Source organism: Mustela nivalis, assembly GCF_964662115.1.
Source record: "Mustela nivalis genome assembly, chromosome: 4".
Classification (NCBI taxonomy): Eukaryota; Metazoa; Chordata; class Mammalia; order Carnivora; family Mustelidae; genus Mustela; species Mustela nivalis.
Genome location: NC_139023.1, coordinates 2,245,312 through 2,268,693, shown reverse-complemented (window position 1 = coordinate 2,268,693; position 23,382 = coordinate 2,245,312). Strand labels below are relative to the sequence as shown.

The 23,382-nt window shown below is 37.7% G+C and overlaps 1 protein-coding gene across 2 annotated transcripts in view; it reads left to right on the top strand.

The window, feature by feature from the left end:
* CFAP299 (cilia and flagella associated protein 299) overlaps positions 1 to 23,382 on the top strand; it is a 598,310-nt gene that overhangs the window by 504,738 nt on the left and 70,190 nt on the right. For both annotated transcript variants that reach the window (XM_082726526.1, XM_082726527.1), the window contains exon 4: positions 10,622 to 10,764. In XM_082726526.1, the coding sequence (XP_082582652.1) occupies positions 10,622 to 10,764 (143 nt within the window). The remainder of the gene's footprint in view (positions 1 to 10,621; positions 10,765 to 23,382) is intronic.

Genomic DNA, 23,382 nt, shown 5'->3' with positions numbered 1-23,382 from the left:
ATTCACTTCTTCGAAGGTCCTACCTTTCAGAAAGTGGTTGATTTTCTGTTTCTGGAATTGCTGCTCTTCTTCTCTTCGATCTCCTTTTGGGTGTGGAGGTGTTTGGAATGGTTTGATAACTGTCTAGCTGATCTCCTGTCATCTCAGCCTGCCCCTCCTCCACCATCTTGACTCTTCCTCCAGTTGCTTCAATTCTAAAACCATGTTGGTTGCACCCTTGCCATGAACTAAAATCCAGGAGAGATAATGAAGCATACAAAGCTAGATAAAGCATATGACATTAGATATGGTCTCCAGCCAGCAAGGACCTCACAAACTACAATATAAAGGAGCAGGTACAAAATAGAAATATTTAAAAACTGTTATGGGAGCTCATGTGAGAAGCAGAGGAAATTCCTAAGGTAATACTGAAAGTAATTTCCAAAAAAAAAAAAGATTTTAGCCTAGAAAGAATTAAATATAGGGAAAGGAAGACTGAATTCCCAAAGGTACATCTCCAAGAAAAATAAAAACTGACAGATTATGAATGTATTGAGGATAATGGTGGTAGTTCTGTTGAAAATTTCTAGTTGATTAATGATAGGTTCATAGAAAACTTCAAGGGTGAGAAGCCAAGGCAATCAACCTTCTAGGAAATAAAAAATTGTTGAAGAAAGGAAAGTAACCATAGCTGGGTGAATAAATACCTTGACCTCTCTGCTTCTGTGGCTCAGCTGTGGTAATGTTTAAATGGTATTAAAATTGTAAACACTACATAATCATTTAACCTAAAATTAGGATATTGCTTTATTTGGGTGCTGGGTGGAAGAAAAGTTTATAAGTGGTTTGAGAGGGAAAAGGAGGCTGGTAATAGAGATAAATCATCATCTTACACAATATGAAGTAGGTAAAAAAGAAAAAAAAAGTCAGAAACATCAGTATTATTATGTTATTTAGAAACAACTAAAAAAGGAAATGAGGTTCTTCTGAGGAATAAGTACCAAGATTAAGGAAGAGTGATGAAGATGAAACTGTACCTCTAGATAAGTTTTGAGGTAGTATTTGAATCTTAGAAAATATATAAATGCATTATTAAATACAAATAAATAGTAAGTGTGAAATTAAACAAATACCTTTCACCAAAGGGGTTCCATGAAAGGGGGAGGTAGAGGTGAGAGTGGTCCTGGACAGGTAGTTCGGCATCAGATAATGGGCGATCTACAGTTCTAAAGAGGTTGTGCCTCAGAACTCAAATAACCAACAAAACAGGAGAAACACATTCAGATTTCTGCTTTAGAGAGGAAATTCTGGAATACTTTTGAAAGTAGTTGGAGCAAAGAAGAAATGGTGTCAGGGAAAGTGATTATGCTAGGTCAGCAGGGAAACAGTAAGTTTGTTATTTCAAACATCTTATTCAATGTTGGCAATGATCTTAGAAAGCAAAAGCATGGCTTGAGATATATCTTAAAAGTATGGTCAAGAGAATTTGGTGATTGATTAGCTGTGGGAATTAGAAAAGAAATCAGAGTTGATGCAGAGGCATCTACATTTTGATGGTGAATTTCTTTGCTTTTGTAGCAGGCATAATTAAATGTGGATTTACAGAATGATGGTATGGTTTTGCAAACCAAGGTTCCTGCATTACATCCAATTAAAATGATGTTGTAGACAATAACACATATTATGTTGAAATTCAGGAAACTCCAAGGCTGGAGATAAAGATTTTGATTAAAAAAAAATTATCCACATTAGTCTAAAGTTCATGAAAGAATAAGAACTGATACTTAAAGCTCTGAAACTGGAGAAGAGCAATTAGTGAGTGAACACAGACAGAGAAAAGATGAAGACCGAGCCTTGGAGAGCTGCAAAACTTAGACATCAGAAAAAAAGGAGGAGCCAGTGAAGAAAAGATCAATGAAGCAAAAGAAAATCTTGGAAATATATAATGTCACAGAAACCAGAATTAAAAAGTTTCAAGAAAGAAAAAGGTGAACACCACTGCAGGAAATTCAAGTAAAAGAGAAAATGAGACTTGACCGTTGGATTTGGCAAGATGGAACAGTAGATGTGAGAGGCAGAAGTATTCATCAGAGTGCTGCAGGACAAAGACACTGATTGCAATGGATAAAGAGATCATGAGAACTGTAAAGAAAGCAAAAACTTGGGACTGTAACTAGCTGTTACTTTTTCAAATAGTAGATAATACAGCATGTTTATATGTCCATAGTAGAGATTGCATGGAAAGTAAGACAGTGATTCAAGAGTGAGTTATTAGTCCACGATTCCCTCAGAAATCAAATCTCCAACTGTTACAAAATGAACAACCCAGCTACATGGGAAACTCCTAGGTTAGGGTAAGGAAGTATAGATTGAAAAGGACCACAGTTCTCTACTTAGTCCTTTATCTACTGCCTCTTTGCACTGACACTTTCGCAGCTCAAACAGAGTCAGCTCTCAAGAGGAGTCACTCCCTGCCTCTTGAATCTGGGCTGGCCTGTGACCTGCTTCAGCCAACAGAACATGGAAGGAAAAATGTGCTGGTTCGGAGCCTAACTAAACCTTCAACAGGAAGGGCAAAGAACTTTCTTAAGCATAACCCTGAGAATTGCATATGTGAGTGAAAAGATGTGTCGAACTGCAACTGAATAAAATGATGTCGATCTTAAAATAATTATCAGCATAAGGAATTCCAGAAAGTAAGTTGTTTTACAGAAATAGGTAAGGACTCATTTTGAAATGTTACAAAAAATTGTCGGAACTTGGATTCCATTTGCAAAATCATTTCTCTTCTGAAAGGAGAAAAGGATTCCCTAAAACTAATGATTCATGAAAGTATTCCAAGGGTTTTTAGATTAAAGGAGATAAAAACTTCTTCCTTCATTTGTGTCCATCAGGGAGCATACGGACAGTCTCGGGGGAGCACGCGGACTTTGCTCCTGTGATAGCCCTCATTCCCTGACATGGCTGTTCCAGTCTTAGCAGCATTCTGTTTACTATGACTTTTTTTTTTTTTTTTTAAACAAGTGACTTTGGCTTTACTGTTGAAAAAGTCCCATTTCAATGTATCAAGTTTATGTCTCCTCATTAGTGTTTGGCAAGAAAAATCAGGCAACACATGTACTCAACTCATAACAAGTTTATGAATTTGTATTTTAATCCACTTCTGGGAAAAGACAAGCAGCCAAAGATCCAAATGATATATTAATGGTCTAAATTGTACTTTAATTCATTTTTTCCCAACACATGAGAAGTAATGAGGCCCTAACTAGGCATTCCATAAGTCTTTTCAGCTAACATTGGTTCACACTTGAGGCCACAGACCATCTCAGTAAAATCTCAGATTCCACATTTTCCTCGGTGTCTGAGCCCCTGCTTCACTATCAGGAATACTTGTATCTTAATTAATCCATCAAGGCTTGTTCTTGTGTTTTTGCTGCCATAGCAAGAACTAGTGTTTTCTACCTAGGTTGCAAATAAATGTAAACCAGTATTTATGGCTTCAAATAAATATCATTTGACTTGTTGAAATATTTGTGGTGGTTATACTTTGACTTATTCTAGAGAGGATTAAAAGGTTTTATCTAAGGACAATAAGTATTTTGGAAGTCTGCCTTCTTATAACATCATCATTTAAAAGAGCCTTTATAGTTTTCATGTATCTCCTGGGAAATTAACTCTGATAAAAAAAAAGTTATTAAAATGAAAAAGACCATATATTGTATGATCCCATTTATATGAAAAATCCAGAAAAAGCAAATCTATAGAGGCAGAAAGTAGATTAGTGGTTGCCTGGGGCTAGGGGTGGGAACAGGGATGACTGCAAATGGGCACAAGGGATCCCTTTGGTATAAAAATATTCCAAAACTGGATTGTGTTGCATAGAACTGAAAATTAAATAAAATCATTGAACTACACATTTAAAACTTGCGTGTGGTTTTTATTTTATATAAATTATACCTCAATAAGGTTGTTATTTTTTAAAGCAAGTGTTACTAAAGAAACTTATAACAATTATTTATAACATTTTATAATTCTTAGGGCTTCACATAAGAAAGCTTGAAATCACTAAAATATGTCACACTCGGGTGGAAATAAACCTGATTCTTCAAAGGGCTCTCTTAGCTTATTCTGCCTATTCTGGACGCCAGAATCATGACCTTATTACCAGTTGGGTCCATTCTGGTTGTATATAGTAATACCTGGAAAAAATGTTTAAACTTCAACTTCAAAATACGAAGTTTTAACTGAGAATGCTGAGTGTAACAAATGAATTGAACCATGTCCAGCAACATAATTACACACACCCAAGCAATGGAATTCTGATACGAGTATTCCCTTTCCTTATCACTAAGAAACTGATAAAACTCTTAACATGATATAATTTCAATAGCAACAGTAATAATAAAAATTTTAAAAGACAATAGGTAATATTCACTGAGTGTTTACCATGTACCAAGCATTGTTAAGTGCTGAGCAAAAATAGTCTCAATTCACACAACAACCTGGAGAAGCAGATAATATGTCCATTGTGTAACAGAAGAAACTGAATCTTACAAAGGATAATGAATGTACCAGTGTCACAAAGTAAGCAGATGGCAGGGCCAACATTTGGATCCTAGTCTGAGTGTCCACTGTGGAGTGATTATAAAAAAGGATGTCATGGGACGGCATCTTGGGTGTGAGTGTGGTTGCCCCTTCTTGAGTTACATGTCTTTTGAGGTGGTCATTCACAACGCTTTCAGCACCCACATTTACAAAATGACAATAATAATGCTATCTAACCATTATATATTTTTGAGAGAATTAAAGGTAATGAATGAAAAGCTCCCAGTATTTTGCTCAGAACATAATGGCTTCTTAATAACTGATACCTAGTAGTATTAATAGCAGGGGTAATTAGTATTCACCTTAGAAGAAAATACATATTTGATAAAGGAATATATTAAATTTATTAATCAGGAATGTGAGTTTGGGGCCCCTGGGTGGTTCAGTCATTTAAGTTTCTGCTTCAGCGCAAGTCACGAGCCCAGGGTCCTGAGTGGAGCCGTACATCAGGCTCCCTGCTCAGTGGGGCGCTCGCTTCCCCCTCCCCTCCCCCACAGCTTGTGCTCTCTTGCTCACTCTCTCACAAACAAATAAACTCTTTAAAAAAAAAAAAGGTGTTAGTTGACTGACTTGTAATTCTTGGACAATCCATATAATAAAATATAAACAAGAGAAAATAAAATTTCAACCAACCATCAAGTACCTTACACCTATGTCTTACCTCTTCTGTTTCATTATTATTTCCTGTCACCCACATTGTTTCTGTAATGATGTAGTTCAAAGTTAAATATTGAGTTGTCATTTCATGACAGTCTTTTGCCAATTACTACACATCAATAGTTATAATCATTTTTTAAAATAATTTTATGAAGCATGTTATCTGTTAAGAATTTTTTTAATTTTGCAGATTTTTTTTATTTTACTAAAAATTCTTTAGCAATATATTTTTACACCTAAATAGCCATACTTGGAAAGACATCAATGAAGTCATTTGTTTCTATTGAAAATAAAAGAAATTACAGATACAATGATCACTAGACTTTCCCCATTGAAAAAGAAAGAGCATTTGCATGTGGCATACAAATTGGGTGCACAGGCAGAAGGCCAGGCTCTGACAGCACCTGACTATGAGCTGAGCCATTTCATGCGAGACAAGAGGTGACTTCACTGCTCTCCAGAGATGAGCAGTGGGAGGAGGGGAGAGGCTACCAGAAGGCTTAGCTAACTAAACTCTTAGGTCCAATGAAGCTTGCCTGGTTTTGTTTTGTTTGTTCCTTTGTTTGTTTTGGAGGTATACAGTTTGGTTTTGTAGAAACTTGCTAGATTTTGCAGGAACCTACTTCGGAGCATAGGACTTAAGAATATATAGGGGAGTTAAGAACTTGAACAACCCACCCAAGGACAAACAGTGAACTTTATACTCAGTTTGTCCTGACTTGAAGTTGTCTAGCTTCAGAAAACCCCTAGATTCACAAAAATCACAGCACATCCACTTAACTCTCACAAGGCTAGAGAAGTGAGATTTAAAGTAATGTACTCAAATTCCCATAGACAATGGGCTTTAAACTCACATGGGAAAGCTGTATATAATAATGTAAAATAGTGAGATTATGGAGAGATATATACACATATACATATAATTTTACACCATTATTCATTTTACCCACAAGACACTGAAGAGTAAAGATGTTTAGGTACTTGGTTAAGTAAAAACCGAGCACTCACCCTTGTGTTTTTAATTCTTTACAATGTATATTAACTTTATAATAATTATGGAATTTATGATTTGATCTAGGACTTAATGAGAGAGATAAACTTACCATAGTGATGATGACTTGTCTATTTATGCTTAAACAGTTCTATCGGTTTTTGCTTTCCACATTTTGAGGCTATTTTTTTCAAAGGTTAATTCAAAGTTATAATAGCTCTATCTTTCTCTGAATTGAATATTTTATCATTATCTAGTGACTCTCCATCTCTAGGAATGCTTTCTGCCTTCCAAGTTCATTTGTCTCACACCAATATGCTGATACCAGCTTTTTAGACAGACATTTTCTTATGCATGTTCTTTGATCAGTTACCTTTCAGCCTTAAGTTTTATATCCTTTGTTTTTATCCACTCTAAGAACCTTCGTTTTTTAACTTAAACACTTCGCCATTCACACGGACTATAATTACTTAATTATTTTCATTTATTACCCTGTGTATTAGTTCTTTAGGGCCGCCATAACAAAATGCCACACACTGGGTGGCTGAAACAACAGAGATTATTTTCTCACAGTTATCAAAGCCAGGAGCAAAAGGTAGATCAAGATGTTGATGTCGGCAGGGTTGGTTCTTCTGAAAACTTCCTCCTTGATGTGCAGGTACCCATTTCTCACTGTGTCTTCACGTGGTCTTTCCACGTGTACAAACCCCTGGTGTCTCTCTGTGTCCAAATACCTCCTCATAAAGTCAGATTGGATTAGTGACTAATGGGCTCCTTTTAGCTTAATAACTTCTTTGAAAGCCCTATGTCCAAATATATTCTCTGATATACTGAGGGCTTCAACATAGGAATTTTGAGGGAACACAGTTCAGCCCATAATGCTATCATTCCATCATATATTTTTCTATATATTTACTATATTCTTGGAATTTCATTCTATTCTTTATCTCTGACCTTTCAGTTAGAGTCACTTTTTTTTTGCCTGAAATACAGTTGACTGTTCAACAATATAAGGGTTAAAGGTGCCAACCCCACTACAGAGTCAAAAATCTGCATATAACTTTTTACTCCTCAAAAGCTTAACTACTAATAACCTGCTGTTGACTGCAAACCTTACTGATGACATAAAGGGTCAACTAACACGTATTTTACATGTTGTGTGTATACATACTGTATTCTTACAATAAAGGAAGCTAGAGAAAAGAAAACAGGAAAATCATAAGAAAGAGAAAATACATTTATGGTGCTGTACTGTATTTTTTTATAAAACCTATCCATATATAAGTGGAGACATATAGTTCAAACCCATGTTTTTCAAGAGGCAACTATACATCCTCCAGGATTTCTTTGAGTTAAGAGTCTTTTGTCAATCAAGGCTCTCATTTTTTGGTTTTCCCACTTGAAAGATATTTTCTCTGGGTTTATAATTCTGGAAACATTCTTCTTTTCTATGGACACATTGAAGATTGTTTTTATCCTTTTCTCATTTCTCTGCCGTATGTTGAGGCAATAGTCCTAGTCTCTCTACCTGAAAGGCTGGATTTTGTCTCCTGTCACCTCCAATTCCCAAGATCATGAAACCCTTTCTAAGATTCCTGGAGTTGGGCACATGCCTGCAGGACAAAGATGGTTCTAGGGCTCTGCTTTCCTTTCGGGGAATCTATTTCCACTTAGTTTTTAGACTCTAAGTATTCCTCATTTTTGACAGTGCATCAATGCATGTTACAAGTTGCATTTTAGATTTTATCCAGAATTTATTTTTGCTTTCATGAGGACGGTCAGTTACAATATTTGGTATGCTATTCTACTGAAAAAATAAGACTGATCCATTTCATTTAAAGATAGAGGCAGACAGAGGAGGGTGTTTTTGTTGTTGTTTCTTTTTCTGTTAATAGAGTTCCATTTAAGGGTGCCTGTGTGGCTGAGTTGGTTAAGTGTCTGACTCTTGGTTTCGACTTAGGTTATGATCTCAGGGTCATGATCTCAAGGCCTGTGCTGGGCTCTGCACTCAGCTCAGGGTCTGCTTAAGATTCTTTCCCCACTTCCCCCCCTCACGGTTCCTCCCCCCATGCTCTCTCTTCTCTCAAAAGTAAATCAATCAATCAATCAATCAAATCTTTAATAATAGAGTTCCATTTTAAAAGTAGACGACTTATTTCAGACATTTTCCCTCTATGTGCCTGTAAGATTCGCCTCAACATTAGGAGCAGCCTTGGGGGGGTAAAGATCTCAAGGACCTTAAGGACTTTGCATGAAACATTGATGGCTCTAGTCTGTAGCCTTGTTTAAGCAGAGATAGCAATCTTAGGTATGGATTTAGAAGTCTAAGAGTCTTAAGACGTCTCTGAGTTACTGTCCATTTAGAATTTGTGCTGTAAAAGCTAGAAACCATGGACTGAAAGCCATGGCCGAAAACCATGGCTGAAAGCATGGACAAATCTGAGGAAGTTTAACTTGGAGTGTGGTGGAGACGAGAAGGTGCAGGACTGAACCTACGTGAGACTGAGCACAGGAACGACAATGTGGAAAATGGTGCTGACCCATCCGCACACTCTCCTTAAGCCAAGGACGTGCCTCAGGATCCTTCTCTGCGTGGCCGCCTCAGCACCAAGTGCCAAATGACCGCAGGAGGCAGGAAGATGCAATTGAGCAAAATAACGACCAGCGGTACCTCGTGGCTTGTTCTTCCGTTTTTCAGTTGGGACATTGTTAGCAACATGTTTTCTCAGGTGCAGCGAGAAAAAGGATTCTTTCAGTTTTCTCGGTTCACCTTTTTGGAAGCTCTGTGAAGGTGACCCTCGTGAGTGCTTCCTGTAACTGACCACACCGAGACCCAACAAGGAACCGTCCAGCGATGGGCAGAGAGGAAAAGGAAGACTCGTTTACAGTCTCTTCCAAATGTGGAGCCTTGTCATGAGATTCTCCACTTTGAATTAGACCCGGAAATAAAACCATTTAGAACTTTTCCAGCTAAATAGGTTTTTTTGTTTGTTTGCTTGCTTGGTTTTGTTTTTCTCTTGGAAGTTTAGATCAGTGTCTGTCAGCTTGATAGAGAAAGGACTGCCATTCTTCCATTTGCTCGAGCTGACTTCCACGGACGCTCGGTGTCTGCTCCTTCCCTCACCTGACAGGCTCCTGGTCTAGGTCTTCACATGCCTCACTTTTTCTCATCCTTCAAGCTTCAAGTCTTGGTTTAAACTGACCTCCTCCAAGTCTTTTCTGATGACCAAAAGTAGACTTCGCCACCAACAGTTCATTCTCTTGTCAACCATGTTCTTTATTTTTTTTTTAATTTTTTATTTCAATTCAATTAGCCAACATATGTAGTACATCGTTAGTTTCAGACGTAGTGTTCAATAATTTATCAGTCGCATACAACACCGAGTGCTCATCGAATCATGTGCTTTCCTTAATGCCCATCGTCCAGTTCCCCCTCCCCCACCATGTGCCCTCCAGCAACTCTCGGTTTGTTTCCTATAGTTAAGAGTCTCTCATGGTTTTTCTCCCTCTCTGATGACTTCATTCTCGAATCTACCATGTTCTTTATTTGCTTTGTGGCATTTATCACTCACTGGAAATACTTTTTTCCTTTTCATGTCTCGTCTGTCTCCCCTCACCAGAGCATACATTCTGAGAGGCCAGGGTACTTACTGTGTTGTATCCTTGACACCTTCAACAGGATCTAATATGTAGTAAGTGCACAATGATATTTGTTCAGGAAATAATATGAATGAGAAAAATGCACTTTTTGTTTTGACCTGTGGACTTAATTTGGAAGGTGACTTTAATTTTAAAGAGATTCTAATTTTATTAAGAGACTTTTTGACTCTCACAGTAATGAGAAGGGACCAATTTATATCTTTGTAATGGGACATACATAGGAATTGAGATAGAAAAATAATGTAGTAATTAAAGAGACAAACACAAGAACTTGGGTTTTAATCTCAATTTTTTGATTACTAACTGTGAGACTATTAGTGAGGTACTCAGCCTCTTTGTTCCTTAGTTTTCTTATCTAAAGAAATTATGACAATGGGAAGACAACAGGATTCGGGGGAAAGGAAATAAACTAATGTTATACAAACACTTAAAATGTCTGCCCTTTGGAAGACCTGTAAGTTAATTATTGATATTGTCTTATAAAATTATTATAAATGTACATTATACTCCTGTGAAGTTAACTTTTCATGAATTTCTTCATGTGTCAGGATTAAATAATCATACCTGCTTCCTAGGATCATGGTGAGGGTGAAACGTAAAGCACTGAGAATGAGGTCTGGCACATGTGACCCTCGAAGACTACAGATTTTATTATCAGATGCAATATATTCAGATGACTTTCACTTATTTACTCTTTTTATTCTGTCTTTTTTGTGTGTGTGCTACCAGACTGTGATCTTTATTCGTGACAAAAATTCTCATGGGCAGGAGATATCAGGATACATTGACTATGCCCACAGGCTAAAGATTGAAGATTTTGAAGTCTACTTTAGTGGAAAAAGAAGACTTCTTCCCAAACCCACAGATTTGAGGTAAATCTTGTGTACTTCTCATACCTTCAGTAAGAGAACAAGCTCCTCAAAGGTATGGCAAGAGATTCTTATTTTTTGTTCTGTATCGTGCCTAGAGTGGAATATACACATATACATTATATACATATAATGTATATAATATATGTATGCATATGTATGTATATAATATGTATATATATATGGAGTGTGGTAAGACTGGCTTGAATAAAAATTTAGAAAATTTAAATGTGCAATGAACCCAGATCCACTTTTCCCATCTACAGTCTGATGAAGAGAAAACTTCAGAGATAAAGTAAGTAAATTCTCAGTGATTTTCCTTTTAAATTAAGGTCGGGGTACCAGGTGGTGGGTATTGTAGAGGGCACAGATTGCGTGGAGCACTGGGTGTGGTGAAAAAATAATGAATACTGTTATACTGAAAATAAATAGAAAATAAATTAAAAAAAAAAAGTAGAGCTTAAAAATGGCTAATCTTATAAGGCTCTTGGATCACTTGGCCCTTGGTCTGCTTAGGAGCTTCAAGAACAGTCCACCTGACAGGTTCTCCCTCTCTGTTCTCTGGCCACCAGGCAGAGTACAAGCCTCTGCCTACCTTTGCCTCGTTCCCTCTCATTGCTGGCCTGTTCGGGAATTCCTTCGCATCCACATTCTGTTTACCGCTCAGCCCTCCCCTTCCTCTGGAGACCTGGTCCTATCACATATGATCTGTTCCTTTCTGTCAGTGTGTTCGCAGATCAGCCCTTGTACCTCTTTGGAAATGGGTCTTAAGCTAATTTTTTAATTCTTTCACTTTCCATAGAATCCAGAAGTGGTAGCAGCATTCTACTTGAACTGTTCTCTATATCCAGATTGGTCGACACTTGGAACAACACTCTCCTCCTTTGACATTCCTGCTGTCTTTTATCCATCATTATTGCTATTTTCTTTTCTTTTTTTTATTTATTTACTTGACAGAGATCACAAGTAGGCAGAGAGACAGGCAGAGAGAGAGAGACTGGGGAAGAGAGAGGGAAGCAGGCTCCCTGCCGAGCAGAGAGCCCGATGCGGGACTCCATCCCAGGACCCTGAGATCATGACCTGAGCCGAAGGCAGAGGCTTTAACCCACTGAGCCACGAGGCACCCCCCTTATTGCTATTTTCTAAAGACTTCTTAACCCATCACCACCTTAATGGACCTACCCCTTTTCTGATCCCACCTAGATGAAGGGCATGTCATTTAATTTCCCTCTGTAATAATCTGTTTTTGTGCTTTTGCTAACTTCAAGGGTAGATTGATAAGAACTTTGTTTTCTGTACCTGTAATTGAATCCCTGGGTTCTTGTAGACGTAATTTTAGGAAATTTCACTAAGGTGTGGATATCCAAAAATATTCTAAATTTTCACTGGTCTCTCAAGATCTTTCTTGTCAACCGCTGACACTGCCTCCTCTCGCTGTATGGTTTGCCTCACATTGCACAGATTACACTGAGTCTAAACATAGAAACTACCAAATGATCTCTTTTTTCCAGTGATGTTTCTAAAACAACATAGTTCTGACCTTAGGTGGCTGCACCTTCTTCTTTTAGAAATGGATTTATTTCTTGAAGAAAAAATAATACTTCAGTCTTACCAAGTGAAATATTTCTTTTATACATGCACCTACTCACAAATTTTTTACAGATTCAGAGAAAAAATAATTACTTGTCCTGTTCAGAGCTAATTTATCCAACTTGTTTTTGATGCCTTCCATCCTTCTCTCTGCTGAAACTATATTTCATGTGTTCCCCCTGTTTTTTAGAAATTCTCAAATTCACTCTCTTGACTGATTCCTTTATCTCACCTCTAAACATGCTGAAGCCATTTCTATTTAAAAAAAGAAGTCGTTTCTATTTTGAAAGATTATTTCTATTAAAAATCCCCTTTTGCACTCCAACTATTGAACTGCCTCTCTTTTGGTTTTCAGCTAATCTCCTCAAAACAGCATGTGTTCCAATTCTCACTGCTCACATAGGCGCTGACCCATGGTAATTAGTTCTGTACCACTATTATTCCAATGCAATGACTCCTGCTAACAGCACCAGTGACCGCCAACTCGGCAAACCCATGGATTATTTCCAGCTCTTGTCTTAACTTCTCTACAGTATTTGATTAGTGTTGATTAATCATTATGCTGAGTAATTCTTCTTTTCAAAACTATTCAAATGCCCTTTTTATTTTCAGAATCTCTCACTAAATTCTTCCCTTGTTTATTTTGTACACGTTGGAATTCGTCAGAGTTCGTCCTTTGATTTCGTTTCTTACCATCTACATTTTCCTGGGTGATCTGATCCCTTTCCTAGAAGGGAGCTGTTCTTATTTCATATGCAGTTACCCCACTGCTTACTTCAGAGAACTTTCTGCGTATTCCATTAGCAACGAAAACTTATTTTCAAAATTAAACTCATCTTAATCTCTGTAGTTTGCTGTTGCTTCTGTGTCCTCCGTCTGGGCGAGTGGCACCACCTTCGCAACCCAAGGCAAAATCCAGATGTCGCTCTCAACCTCCTCCTCTCTACCACCACTCCATAACTGATAATTTACTAAAAATGCCAGATTCTAAAACCTTCACATCTTGGTTTATATTAAAGCAAATGTTAGATGTGTCATTTCACCTATATGAATTGTTCATATTACTATTTCAGTATGAATCTTTATCTGATAACATTTTAACAGAAAATACCTAACAAATAATTCCTTAATATTCTCTAATACCTAGTTACTCCTTTTTCGTATTTTATTGTCTTAAAGTTATCTTTTCATAGTTGATTTGACCACATCAAAACCCAAATAATATTGTGTTTTTTTATTCCATCTTTTGTAATTCTTTTACTATATGACAGTTCCTTCCTTATTTTTTTATGCTGTCGATTTGTCAGAGAAACTGTGTCACTCATCCCAAGAAACGTCTCGTAACCTACATGTGGCTGATCGCTTCCTGCTGTCCTTTCACATCCCTCTCTGTCTTTGTTTCCTGTCAACTGGCCTGATAAAATCCAGTCTCAGGTTTTTTTCAGCTAACCTCTTTTAATCCTGAAGCTCAAGGTGAGGTCTTGGTCAGTGGGTTCAGCTGGTGTCAGTCTGATCACTCCACCAGAAAGTTCCCCATTGGTTCATGTAAATGGTTTTAGAATACAATAACAAAAGCTACCTAAATGTATTTACGGAAGGTTGTATAATGGGAATTCTCTAAATCTAGCATTCATTCTGCATTATTTAGCCAGAATTCTTCCATAGAGAATAACTTTTTCTCATCACTTAGTTGGTTACCCTAAAATAGAATTCAGTGCATGCAGAAATACAAAATAAATATTTGATCATTTCCTTAAATTTATGGGAAAAATGCAAAGCCAGAAGCACAATAGAGTACACATGAATGCCAAATTGTTTTCGAAGTGGTTCTACCCATTTGTACCCACCAGAAGTACTATGTAAGTGTTCCAGTTCAGAAACGTTTTCCCCACTGTACTGAGTTACAAATGATCTCTCATTTTGGCTTTTAACTTTCATTTCTGTAATCACTTATCAGATTGAGCATCTTTCATTGGTTGATCAAATTTCCTTTATGTGAATTATCTATTAAGACTTTTTCCCATCTTTTTTATTGGTTATTTCTCCTTTTCTTATACATTTTGAATTTTTTTTATTTTTCTCTTCTGGACATTGATCGATCATTTGCCGTTTGTATATATTGAAAAATGCCGTCTTCTGTGTGCAATTCTGCTTTCACATGCTTTACACTGACTTTTGATGGAAGTCAGCAGTTTTGATAGATTAATACATTTTACTAACCTTTGCATCTGAGGTTTGCATTTTTTGTGTGTTTTGTTTAATCAAACTCTACGTTTATGCAGGGCATAAAAATATTGTTCTATAGAGTGTAGTTTTGCTTTTTATTTTATATCTTCAATGTATCCAGATTTAATGTTATATATGATGATTGATTGGGTAAGAGTCCACTTTTTTTTTTTAAGATTTTACTTATTTATTTGACAGAGAGAGATCACAAGTAGACAGAGAGGCAGGCAGAGAGAGAGGAGGAAGCAGGCTCCCTGCTGAGCAGAGAGCCCGATGTGGGACTCGATCCCAGGACCCAGGACCTGAGCCGAAGGCAGCGGCTTAACCCACTGAACCACCCAGGTGCCTCAAGGGTCTACTTTTTATTATAGTTTTCCTAAATGACTAATAATTTGTCCTAGAATACTTACTGAAAAGTCCACTATCTTCTCTCTCACATGTGCAGCACCATTTGTGTCTTAAGTTAGGTTCTGTATGTGTTTATTTCTGGGCTCACTCTTTAGTTTTATTGGTCTTTCCTTGAAATAATAGAATCTTTGTCATTTGGCATATTTTAGTGATAGTTTTTAAAATAAAGACAGTTTTTCTTCAGAAGCATCTAGGCTGTGCTTGTCCTTCACTCTCACATATAAATTTTAGAATCAGCTTGTGAAGTTCACACACACAAAAAAAGTTGTAATTTTGATTGGAATTTCTTTCAATTTATGGCCAATTTATAAGTAACAGCGTCTTTATGATATTCACTTTTCCATTTGTTTATTTAATTTTTTTACACTTTTAAAAATTTCTTTTAATAATATTTTATGTTTCCTAATTATTGAGTTTTACCTTTTTTTTCTCATGGATGCCATATTATTTCTGAGGTTTTAAACAAAGTTATCTCTATTCTGATGATTCTCACTGGATAATTTTTACCACACGAGTTTAATGTAAACCATCTATCAGAATCAAACTTCATATTTTTCACTCAAGAGATTTCACACCAATAGATGACTAAACAGTGTTACCAGGGGGGTAAAAATATCTTTGGTATATGTATTGCCCTACTTAGCTCAATTTAGAACTCGAACAAAGACTTTAAAATTAAAGATTCACTTACCTTTTGATGTGCTATTCCACTCTGTGTAGGAAGAGACGTTAGTTCTGTGATTGGAATCCTGCTTTGTGGAAAGTAGAAATATTGACAGGTATGGCTATTTGCAACACAACAGAAGAGAGGGCCCTGAAAACTTGATGTCTTGTCATTTCACACTCCCTCTGCCCACGTGTTTAAGATTCAGTACCTTCCTCAGCACATGTGAGTGCCTCACAGTCAGTAGGATGTTGCCATGTAGGGAGATCACATTTTCCCACAACAAATTAGTGAAATAGGTTCAAGACGGATTATTACCATCTGAGAGAGGAAATAGAGCAAGCCACTTGCTAAAGTTCACAAGAGAGAAACGGGTGAGTGAGAACGAGTTCTTAGGAATTCCAATTTACTGCTCACCTTCAGAACACTATTCTGAGTTTAAAAGCTTTTGTAGCCTGAATATGATTGCACTAAACAGGATCCCTGAGTTATATTCTGCCCCACGTTTAGCTGCTTACATATCCATATTTATGTATCCGTATCATTTCCACAAAGATCTAAAGTCTGCCTGTAGAGCTCTACCTATCCCTCGAGTAGACTGGTCAGGAGGAAATGAAAAGTTTTCTTTGTGTTTCTCTTTATAAAATCTATGAAATATTTATACCCTTGACCGAGGAATGCCCTAAATATTAAAGCCTTGAGATATTATTATCAAATTTCCCTTGCAATCCCATTGTCTGTTTTATTAAAATATTTAACATGCCAAACTTCTGAAGTTGGAATTTAAAGTTGTGTTTATCCTGTGCTTAAGTGTGTTCTCATGAAAGCATCTGGTTCTCAAGTTTAAAAGAAAAAGGTTCTCAAGTTTAAAAGAAAAAGGAGTAAATGACTCAGTTCTTCTGCACAGAGTATAAAAATATTGGCGTTTTTAAGGTTATTAATATTGTTCCACATCTAAATTTGATGACTAATTAGTAAAATATCCATTTAGTCTCTTCAACAGATATTTGCTGAATTTGAAAGAAAAGGAATATTTTGGGTGAAAAAGGATTCTGACCGAGGGAGACTTTCTGCAAACACCAGCTCCTTGATACGCAAAGTGTGGTCCATGGACCATGAGCACCTATAAAGCTCGAGAAGCACACTCTCGAGCTGTGCTGTCCGGCAGAGTAGTCATGAACCACATGTGGCTGCTGAGCACTTTAAATGTGATTAACTCTGAATTAAGCTATTCTAAAAGTATAAAATATATACCTGATTTCCAAGATTTATCATAAAAATATTAACTATCTTATTAATAAGTCTGCATTAATTACATGCTAAAATAATATGTTGGATATGTAGGGTTAAATGAGACATATTATTAAAATTATTCTCACCTTTTCTTTTTTTTAAATATAAATTTTTTTAAATTTATTTATTTTCAGCATAACAGTATCATTATTTTTGCACCACACCCAGTGCTCCATGCAATCCATGCCCTCTATAATACCCACCACCTGGTACCCCAACTTCCCACCCCCCGCCACTTCAAACCCCTCAGATTGTTTTTCAGAGTCCATAGTCGCTCATGGTTCACCTCCCCTTCCAATTTACCCCAACCCCCTTCTCTCTAACTCCCCATGTCCTCCATGCTATTTGTTATGCTCCACAAATAAGTGAAACCATATGATAATTAACTCTCTCTGCTTGACTTATTTCTCCTCACCTTTTCTTTTAACTTTTCTTTAGTGTGGCTGTTAGAAAATTTACAATGACATACGTGGCTTATGTTTATGACTCAATTCTCTTGATAAATAGATCTGGTCTACTTGTCCTCACCCCAGAGTTTCAATCCCATCTTGATCTTTAGAACCAGTATTAAGCTTAGATAGGCATGATGTAAGAAACCATAGACCAGAGATCACTAGTTAGTGGTGTCTGGATGCAGACATGTTTTGTTTGGCCTACACGATGTATCTAAAAATTGCATCAGTGCTTGAGAAATAGGAAATGTCACATAAAATATATTGGATTTGCAGATTCTCTTAAAAACTAATAAGGTCTTCCCACACTGAGCCTGCATTCTCTCATTGCAACCATGACCTAGAATTAAATAGCAGCTGCCTTCTGAGATGGGCTATGTTCTCACCAGATTAACATAGACATCGACTTGACCACTCACACATCTTGGCATCTACACCGTCCCCCTCAAGTCACTCATTTGAGTACCTCCTGGATTCTCCCAAGTATTTGAATCTCTGACTACTAGCCTAAATTACCATCTCAGATGTTAGAAGTTCTATTTGCCATCAGCCCAGTCATGCTCTCTGTGGTTCTCCCACTTGGGTGGGTTTGATTTCAGCCCTCAGGCTCTTCCAAACGACTGAGGCAAAGTCTGACATAACTTTGATACTGATAAAGATTAACTGAGCATTTATGTGGACAAGGCACTGAGCTAAATAATTTATAATTTATATTCATTTTTTCACTTACTTGACTACCTCATGGATTTTTTTTCACATTCTAACATCAAAGAATCTGCATCATAGAGATGTTAATTTGCTTAACCCAAAGTTACACACAGAGACATTTGCACTCACAACTAGAAATCCAGGACCAAAGAGGGAATCTGTGTAACACCAAATACCATAATTTTTTTTTTTTAAATCATACATGATTCTACTTTAGGACTCTGTTGTGAAAAGATATCATTTTCCTCTTTGGTCCCGTATCCATACCCTAGTCATTGTCAGGTTGTATATTTCTTTTGCAGATGTGTATCTGACTTGACAAGACCTAATTTGGGATTGTTTTTCAGAACTTGAAGCCATCCCGCTATCCACAGTTAAGACTGGGGGATTTCAGCCATCCTGTACCCACCCTTGCCACTTCCTCCTTGCATTGAGCTTGGCAGAAAACAGCCCTTTGTACTTAACCAGGCTTATATTTTCCGTCACTATGAGTAAGAATTACAGTGTCCCACAGCTTTGTGAGGGGAAGAGCTCTGGCCAGAACTAAAAGTGGCCTTTAATTGTGGCTTCAACCTAAAAGTCTTTAGGGAAAAATTGGCCCTGACTTGTTGAACCTCAGTTATGTCCCAGGATACTTTTAGAATCTATTCATATCCTCTGAACTGTGGTTCACATAATTTTTGTAATATTTACTTGGAATTCTTATACAAATAAATTTAATTTTCCAGTACTTAACTCTTTTCAGTTTCTCTGTATCCCAAGCTAAACATTAAGGGCTGTCTCTCATGGACGACGCAAGGGCGGAGAAGAGAGCCCCCCAAAGCTATGTTAAGATGAACCTCCTCCTGCCTGTCTATACAGAACCCAAACATACTGAAACTAACTTTTCCTACCAAATTCCTACTGAAATATCTGTCGCACTGTTCAACGGTAGAATTTTATTCAGACCCTGTTTGTCTCATTTCTTAAAAAAAAAAATCAGAATACCAGAACAGTCATCTGGTGGTCTCTTTAATTGTCTACAATGTGCTTCCCTGACAATAAGTGAATAATTAGAGTGAATTATTAGTAATAATAATAAGAGTAAACCTTAAGTGAATAATTAGAGATCTGAGACAACCTCTAGTTCATTGACAACAATTACTATGATTATGACAGGCTGCTTCTTTTACACAGGATTTTTTTCCAACACTTAAAAATTTTGGTAAAATATATAGAACCTAAAATTTACCATTTTAACCATTTTTAAGTGTACTGTTCAGTGGCACTAACTATATTTAAATTGTTGTGCAACACTTCCAGTTAATTATGAAATTATCTTAGTCTTGGAAAAGTCCAAAAAACAGTACAATAAATACCAATATACTCACATCCTAGATTAAACCGTCATTCACATTTTTCAAATGTGCTTCAACTCTCTTTAGTATGCTGCTGTGTATATACCATTTTAGAATAGCTTGCAGATTTCATCCTTAAACATTTCACCAAGCATCTCCTAAGAATAAGAACATCCCCCTATATAACATCATGTTATGATTCGTAAGAAAATTAGTAATTATTTCCTACTGTCATCTAATATCCAGCTCATATGCAAATTGTCTCAAGTTCTCAAAATGTGTTTTCTGACTGGTTTTGGGAAGCATCATCCAGTCAGTGTTCAAAAATTGATTAGCTTATGCCTCTCAGCTGTCTTTCACTCTAAGATAGCCCCACACATAGGAGGGCTCCGCACATCCCAACAAGATGTTTATGTTTTTGTTTTTTCTCTTGGTCATGACATTGAGTTTTTAATGAGATAGGGCCAATTGTTTTTTACATTGCCCTGCATTCTGGGTTTTTCTGATTGTTTCCTGTGGTCTCTTTTGACTTGTTTCTCTTGTCCTTGCATTTTCTTTAAACTGGGAGAGAAATCACAAGGCTTGATTCTATTAAGTGTAAATATTTTTTCACTAAGAATTCTCCATTGGTGAGTAACTACACATTGCAGCGTATCAGAAGGCAACTAATGTCAAGTTGTCCCATTATTAGTAATGCTCAGTTTGGACTGGGGTTAAAGAAGAATTGCTAAATGTCTCCTCTGAAAAGATTTTCATTCGTTGTCAAGTTTTTTATAGTAGCTTAACTAATATCAACTAATATTTATGTGTTTATACAAACTTATTTGTTTGTCTAATTTTCCTGTTCAAAATTTACACTTTTTTTCTTTTTTTAATTTATTTTTTATTTTCAGCATAACAGTATTCATTATTTTTGCACCACACCCAGTGCTCCATGCAATCCGTGCCCTCTTTAATACCCACCACCTGGTACCCCGACCTCCCACCACCCGCCCCTTCAAAACCCTCAGATTGTTTCTCAGAGTCCACAGTCTCTCGTGGCTCACCTCCCCTTCCAATTTCCCCCAACTCCCTTCTCCTCTCCATCTCCCTATGTCCTCCATGCTATTTGTTATGCTCCACAAATAAGTGAAACCATATGATAATTGACTCTCTCTGCTTGACTTATTTCACTCAGCATCATCTCTTCCAGTCCCATCCATGTTGCTACAAAAGTTGGGTGTTCATCCTTTCTGATGGAGGCATAATACCCCATAGTGTATATGGACCACATCTTCCTTATCCATTCGTCCATTGAAGCGCATCTTGGTTCTTTCCACAGTTTGGCGACCGTGGCCATTGCTGCTATGAACATTGGGGTGCAGATGGCCCTTCTTTTCACGACATCTGTATCTTTGGGGTAAATACCCAGGAGTGCAGTGGCAGGAAAGGCTACTAGCAAATTAACCTTCATATTCAGAATTATTTTCATTTAATTTACTAAATTAGAAGAAAAGATGGTATTCGCCATAACAGGATTTAAATGGCATTAAAACTATAGTGTAGAGTTATCAGAGATCATAGGCAACTTCAGGTGTGCAAATAAACTGCACCAAAATTACACTTGCTTACTGTTCAGAACCCAGAACCAGTTTCCTAGAGAAAGTGTCAGCTTCCCAGGCCATTCTACAAAATGCCAACTCCATTATTATTATTTAAAAATTAATTTTTTATATGTAACAAAAAGAAACTTGAAGATATCAAAGAAATATCTCCATCCCCCTGTGCCTTCCCTGTCTCAGCTACGTAATAACAATCTCATTTGGATTAATAGAATAAGTAGTGACTCACCATGATCACCTTCCTTCAGACGTCACATCAGTGGCCATCAGGGAGTCAAAAAAAGTCAGGTAACATGATATCTTGGGGAACACATCTTGCTCTCTGGAGTCATAGGCAAAATCATTTTCTATTCTTAGAATACATATAAGTCAATACATTCCAGGTAGATTCTGTTTAAAAGCCCTACACTTAAAACTTGGCAAATACTAGATATCTACTGATGATTGGAAATCTAAAAATATAAAAATGCTTGAGTGTAAATCTCACAAATGAGAAGATTATTCATGGCTTGCTTTCGCACAAAAGAGTAGAAGTAACAGAATTGGGGCTACATCCCAGGTCTCCTAATCCCAGATCCAGATTCTTTTAACATTCCAACATGCTGGATATTTATCTAAGTGTACATATGACTTGAGAGTCTATATTTTGCTTTACTTCATTTTATTTTAAAAACAGCACTAGCTTCACTAGTGATAACCAAAACCTGGTCCCCTTGCTGTAACTAATGTTCACAATCTCACAATCTCACACCCGTCTATGCCATTTTCCTTCATCTGTGCCTGAGGTAACACGCGGAGAAACTAGAGAGTGAAGTCACATGGACGAAATCCAAATCCACCTACAGTACTTCTGGTGGGGGAATTCTGAAGCCATTCTGGAACTGAATTTAGCATAGAGACTTACTGCTCTTTCCACCCTGATTCCCCCTGACCCCAGAGATTCTGCTCTCCACATTAGAAAAGTCATCTCAAACTTCAGGAGTTGAGATTAGCATTCAGTAAGACAGAATTCTACTTAAACATTTTTTTAAGATTCAAGGCAAGCAAAACCCTCCAGCATTAGATTAAAAACTCCCATCAACTTCCCCGTCTTGTTTCATGTGTCTACCTACCTCTCTTCATGCTTTCATTACAAAGAAGCACTCACTGTTTCCTAGAACATCATGCTCTTTCATGACCCTCTACTGGATATACCTAGACCCACATTCTCTACCCAGGGAGCCCTTTCTTAACGACACAGTTCAAGTGTGCCCTTTTCCAAATTCTTCCATTCCCGGAACTGAGTTCACCAAGGTGATTCCATATCCTTGTGTCTACCTCTTTTCTTTTCTATTAGTTACAACATGATTTTGACATGTTTACTGTGAGCTCTTCAGCACAGGAACAACCACGGTGTTGGAGGTTTCAGATACCAAATATCTGTACCTCCTCTCTTCTCGTGGCTGTAACTGCCAGGTGACTAACACAGCAACCCCTCTGGGGAGTCATCCAACAGAGAGTTCCAGAACACCTTTGATGTGCCAAGCTCTAGGGGATAGAATAACCAGAAAAAAAGTAAATATGTTCTCATAGAGTTTATAGTTGGTGGTAGGAGATAGAAAATAAACCAAAGACAAATATGTCTATCCATCTGTATGTATGTATACGTATTCGTATATACTATATAAACTTATGCAAAGTAATTAAGTAGAAAATTCAGCATCTATACATCTGTAGGAAATGTCAGCGCAAGGTACACGCTGTGGAGGAAAATGGAGTGGAAGGGGGACTTCTGGGTGCCTTTTGAAATTAAGGTGGCCATGGAAGACCTCATTGTGCCATAAAGCTGGCACAAGCCCAGGGACCTGAAGGCACTGGGGCCGGAGGGACCAGGCAGGAGGCCGGCGTAGGCCGAGGACGCAGGCTCCTGAGGTGGTCTGTGCGGGGAAGAGCTCGGCTGCAGTGGGGGGTCATGCAGAGCAGGTTGGAACGAGGTCGGGAAGAAGCGGAGCCGATCACATAGGACGTTACAAGTTGTAAGGACGGCGTTTTCATGCTGGGTAGAAGAGGGAGCCACTGGAGAGTTTTTCCCAGTGGACCGGTGCGATTCGCATTGCATTTTTGCCCAACCAGGGGCGCCTGGGTGGCTCAGTCTGTTAAGCGGCTGCTTCTAATCCGGGTCGTGATCTCAGGGTCCGGGGTCAAGCCCCACATGGCCAGGTTCCCTGCCCAGTGGGGAGTCTGATCTCAGGGTCCGGGGTCAAGCCCCACATGGCCAGGTTCCCTGCCCAGTGGGGAGTCTGATCTCAGGGTCCGGGGTCAAGCCCCACATGGCCAGGTTCCCTGCCCAGTGGGGAGTCTGA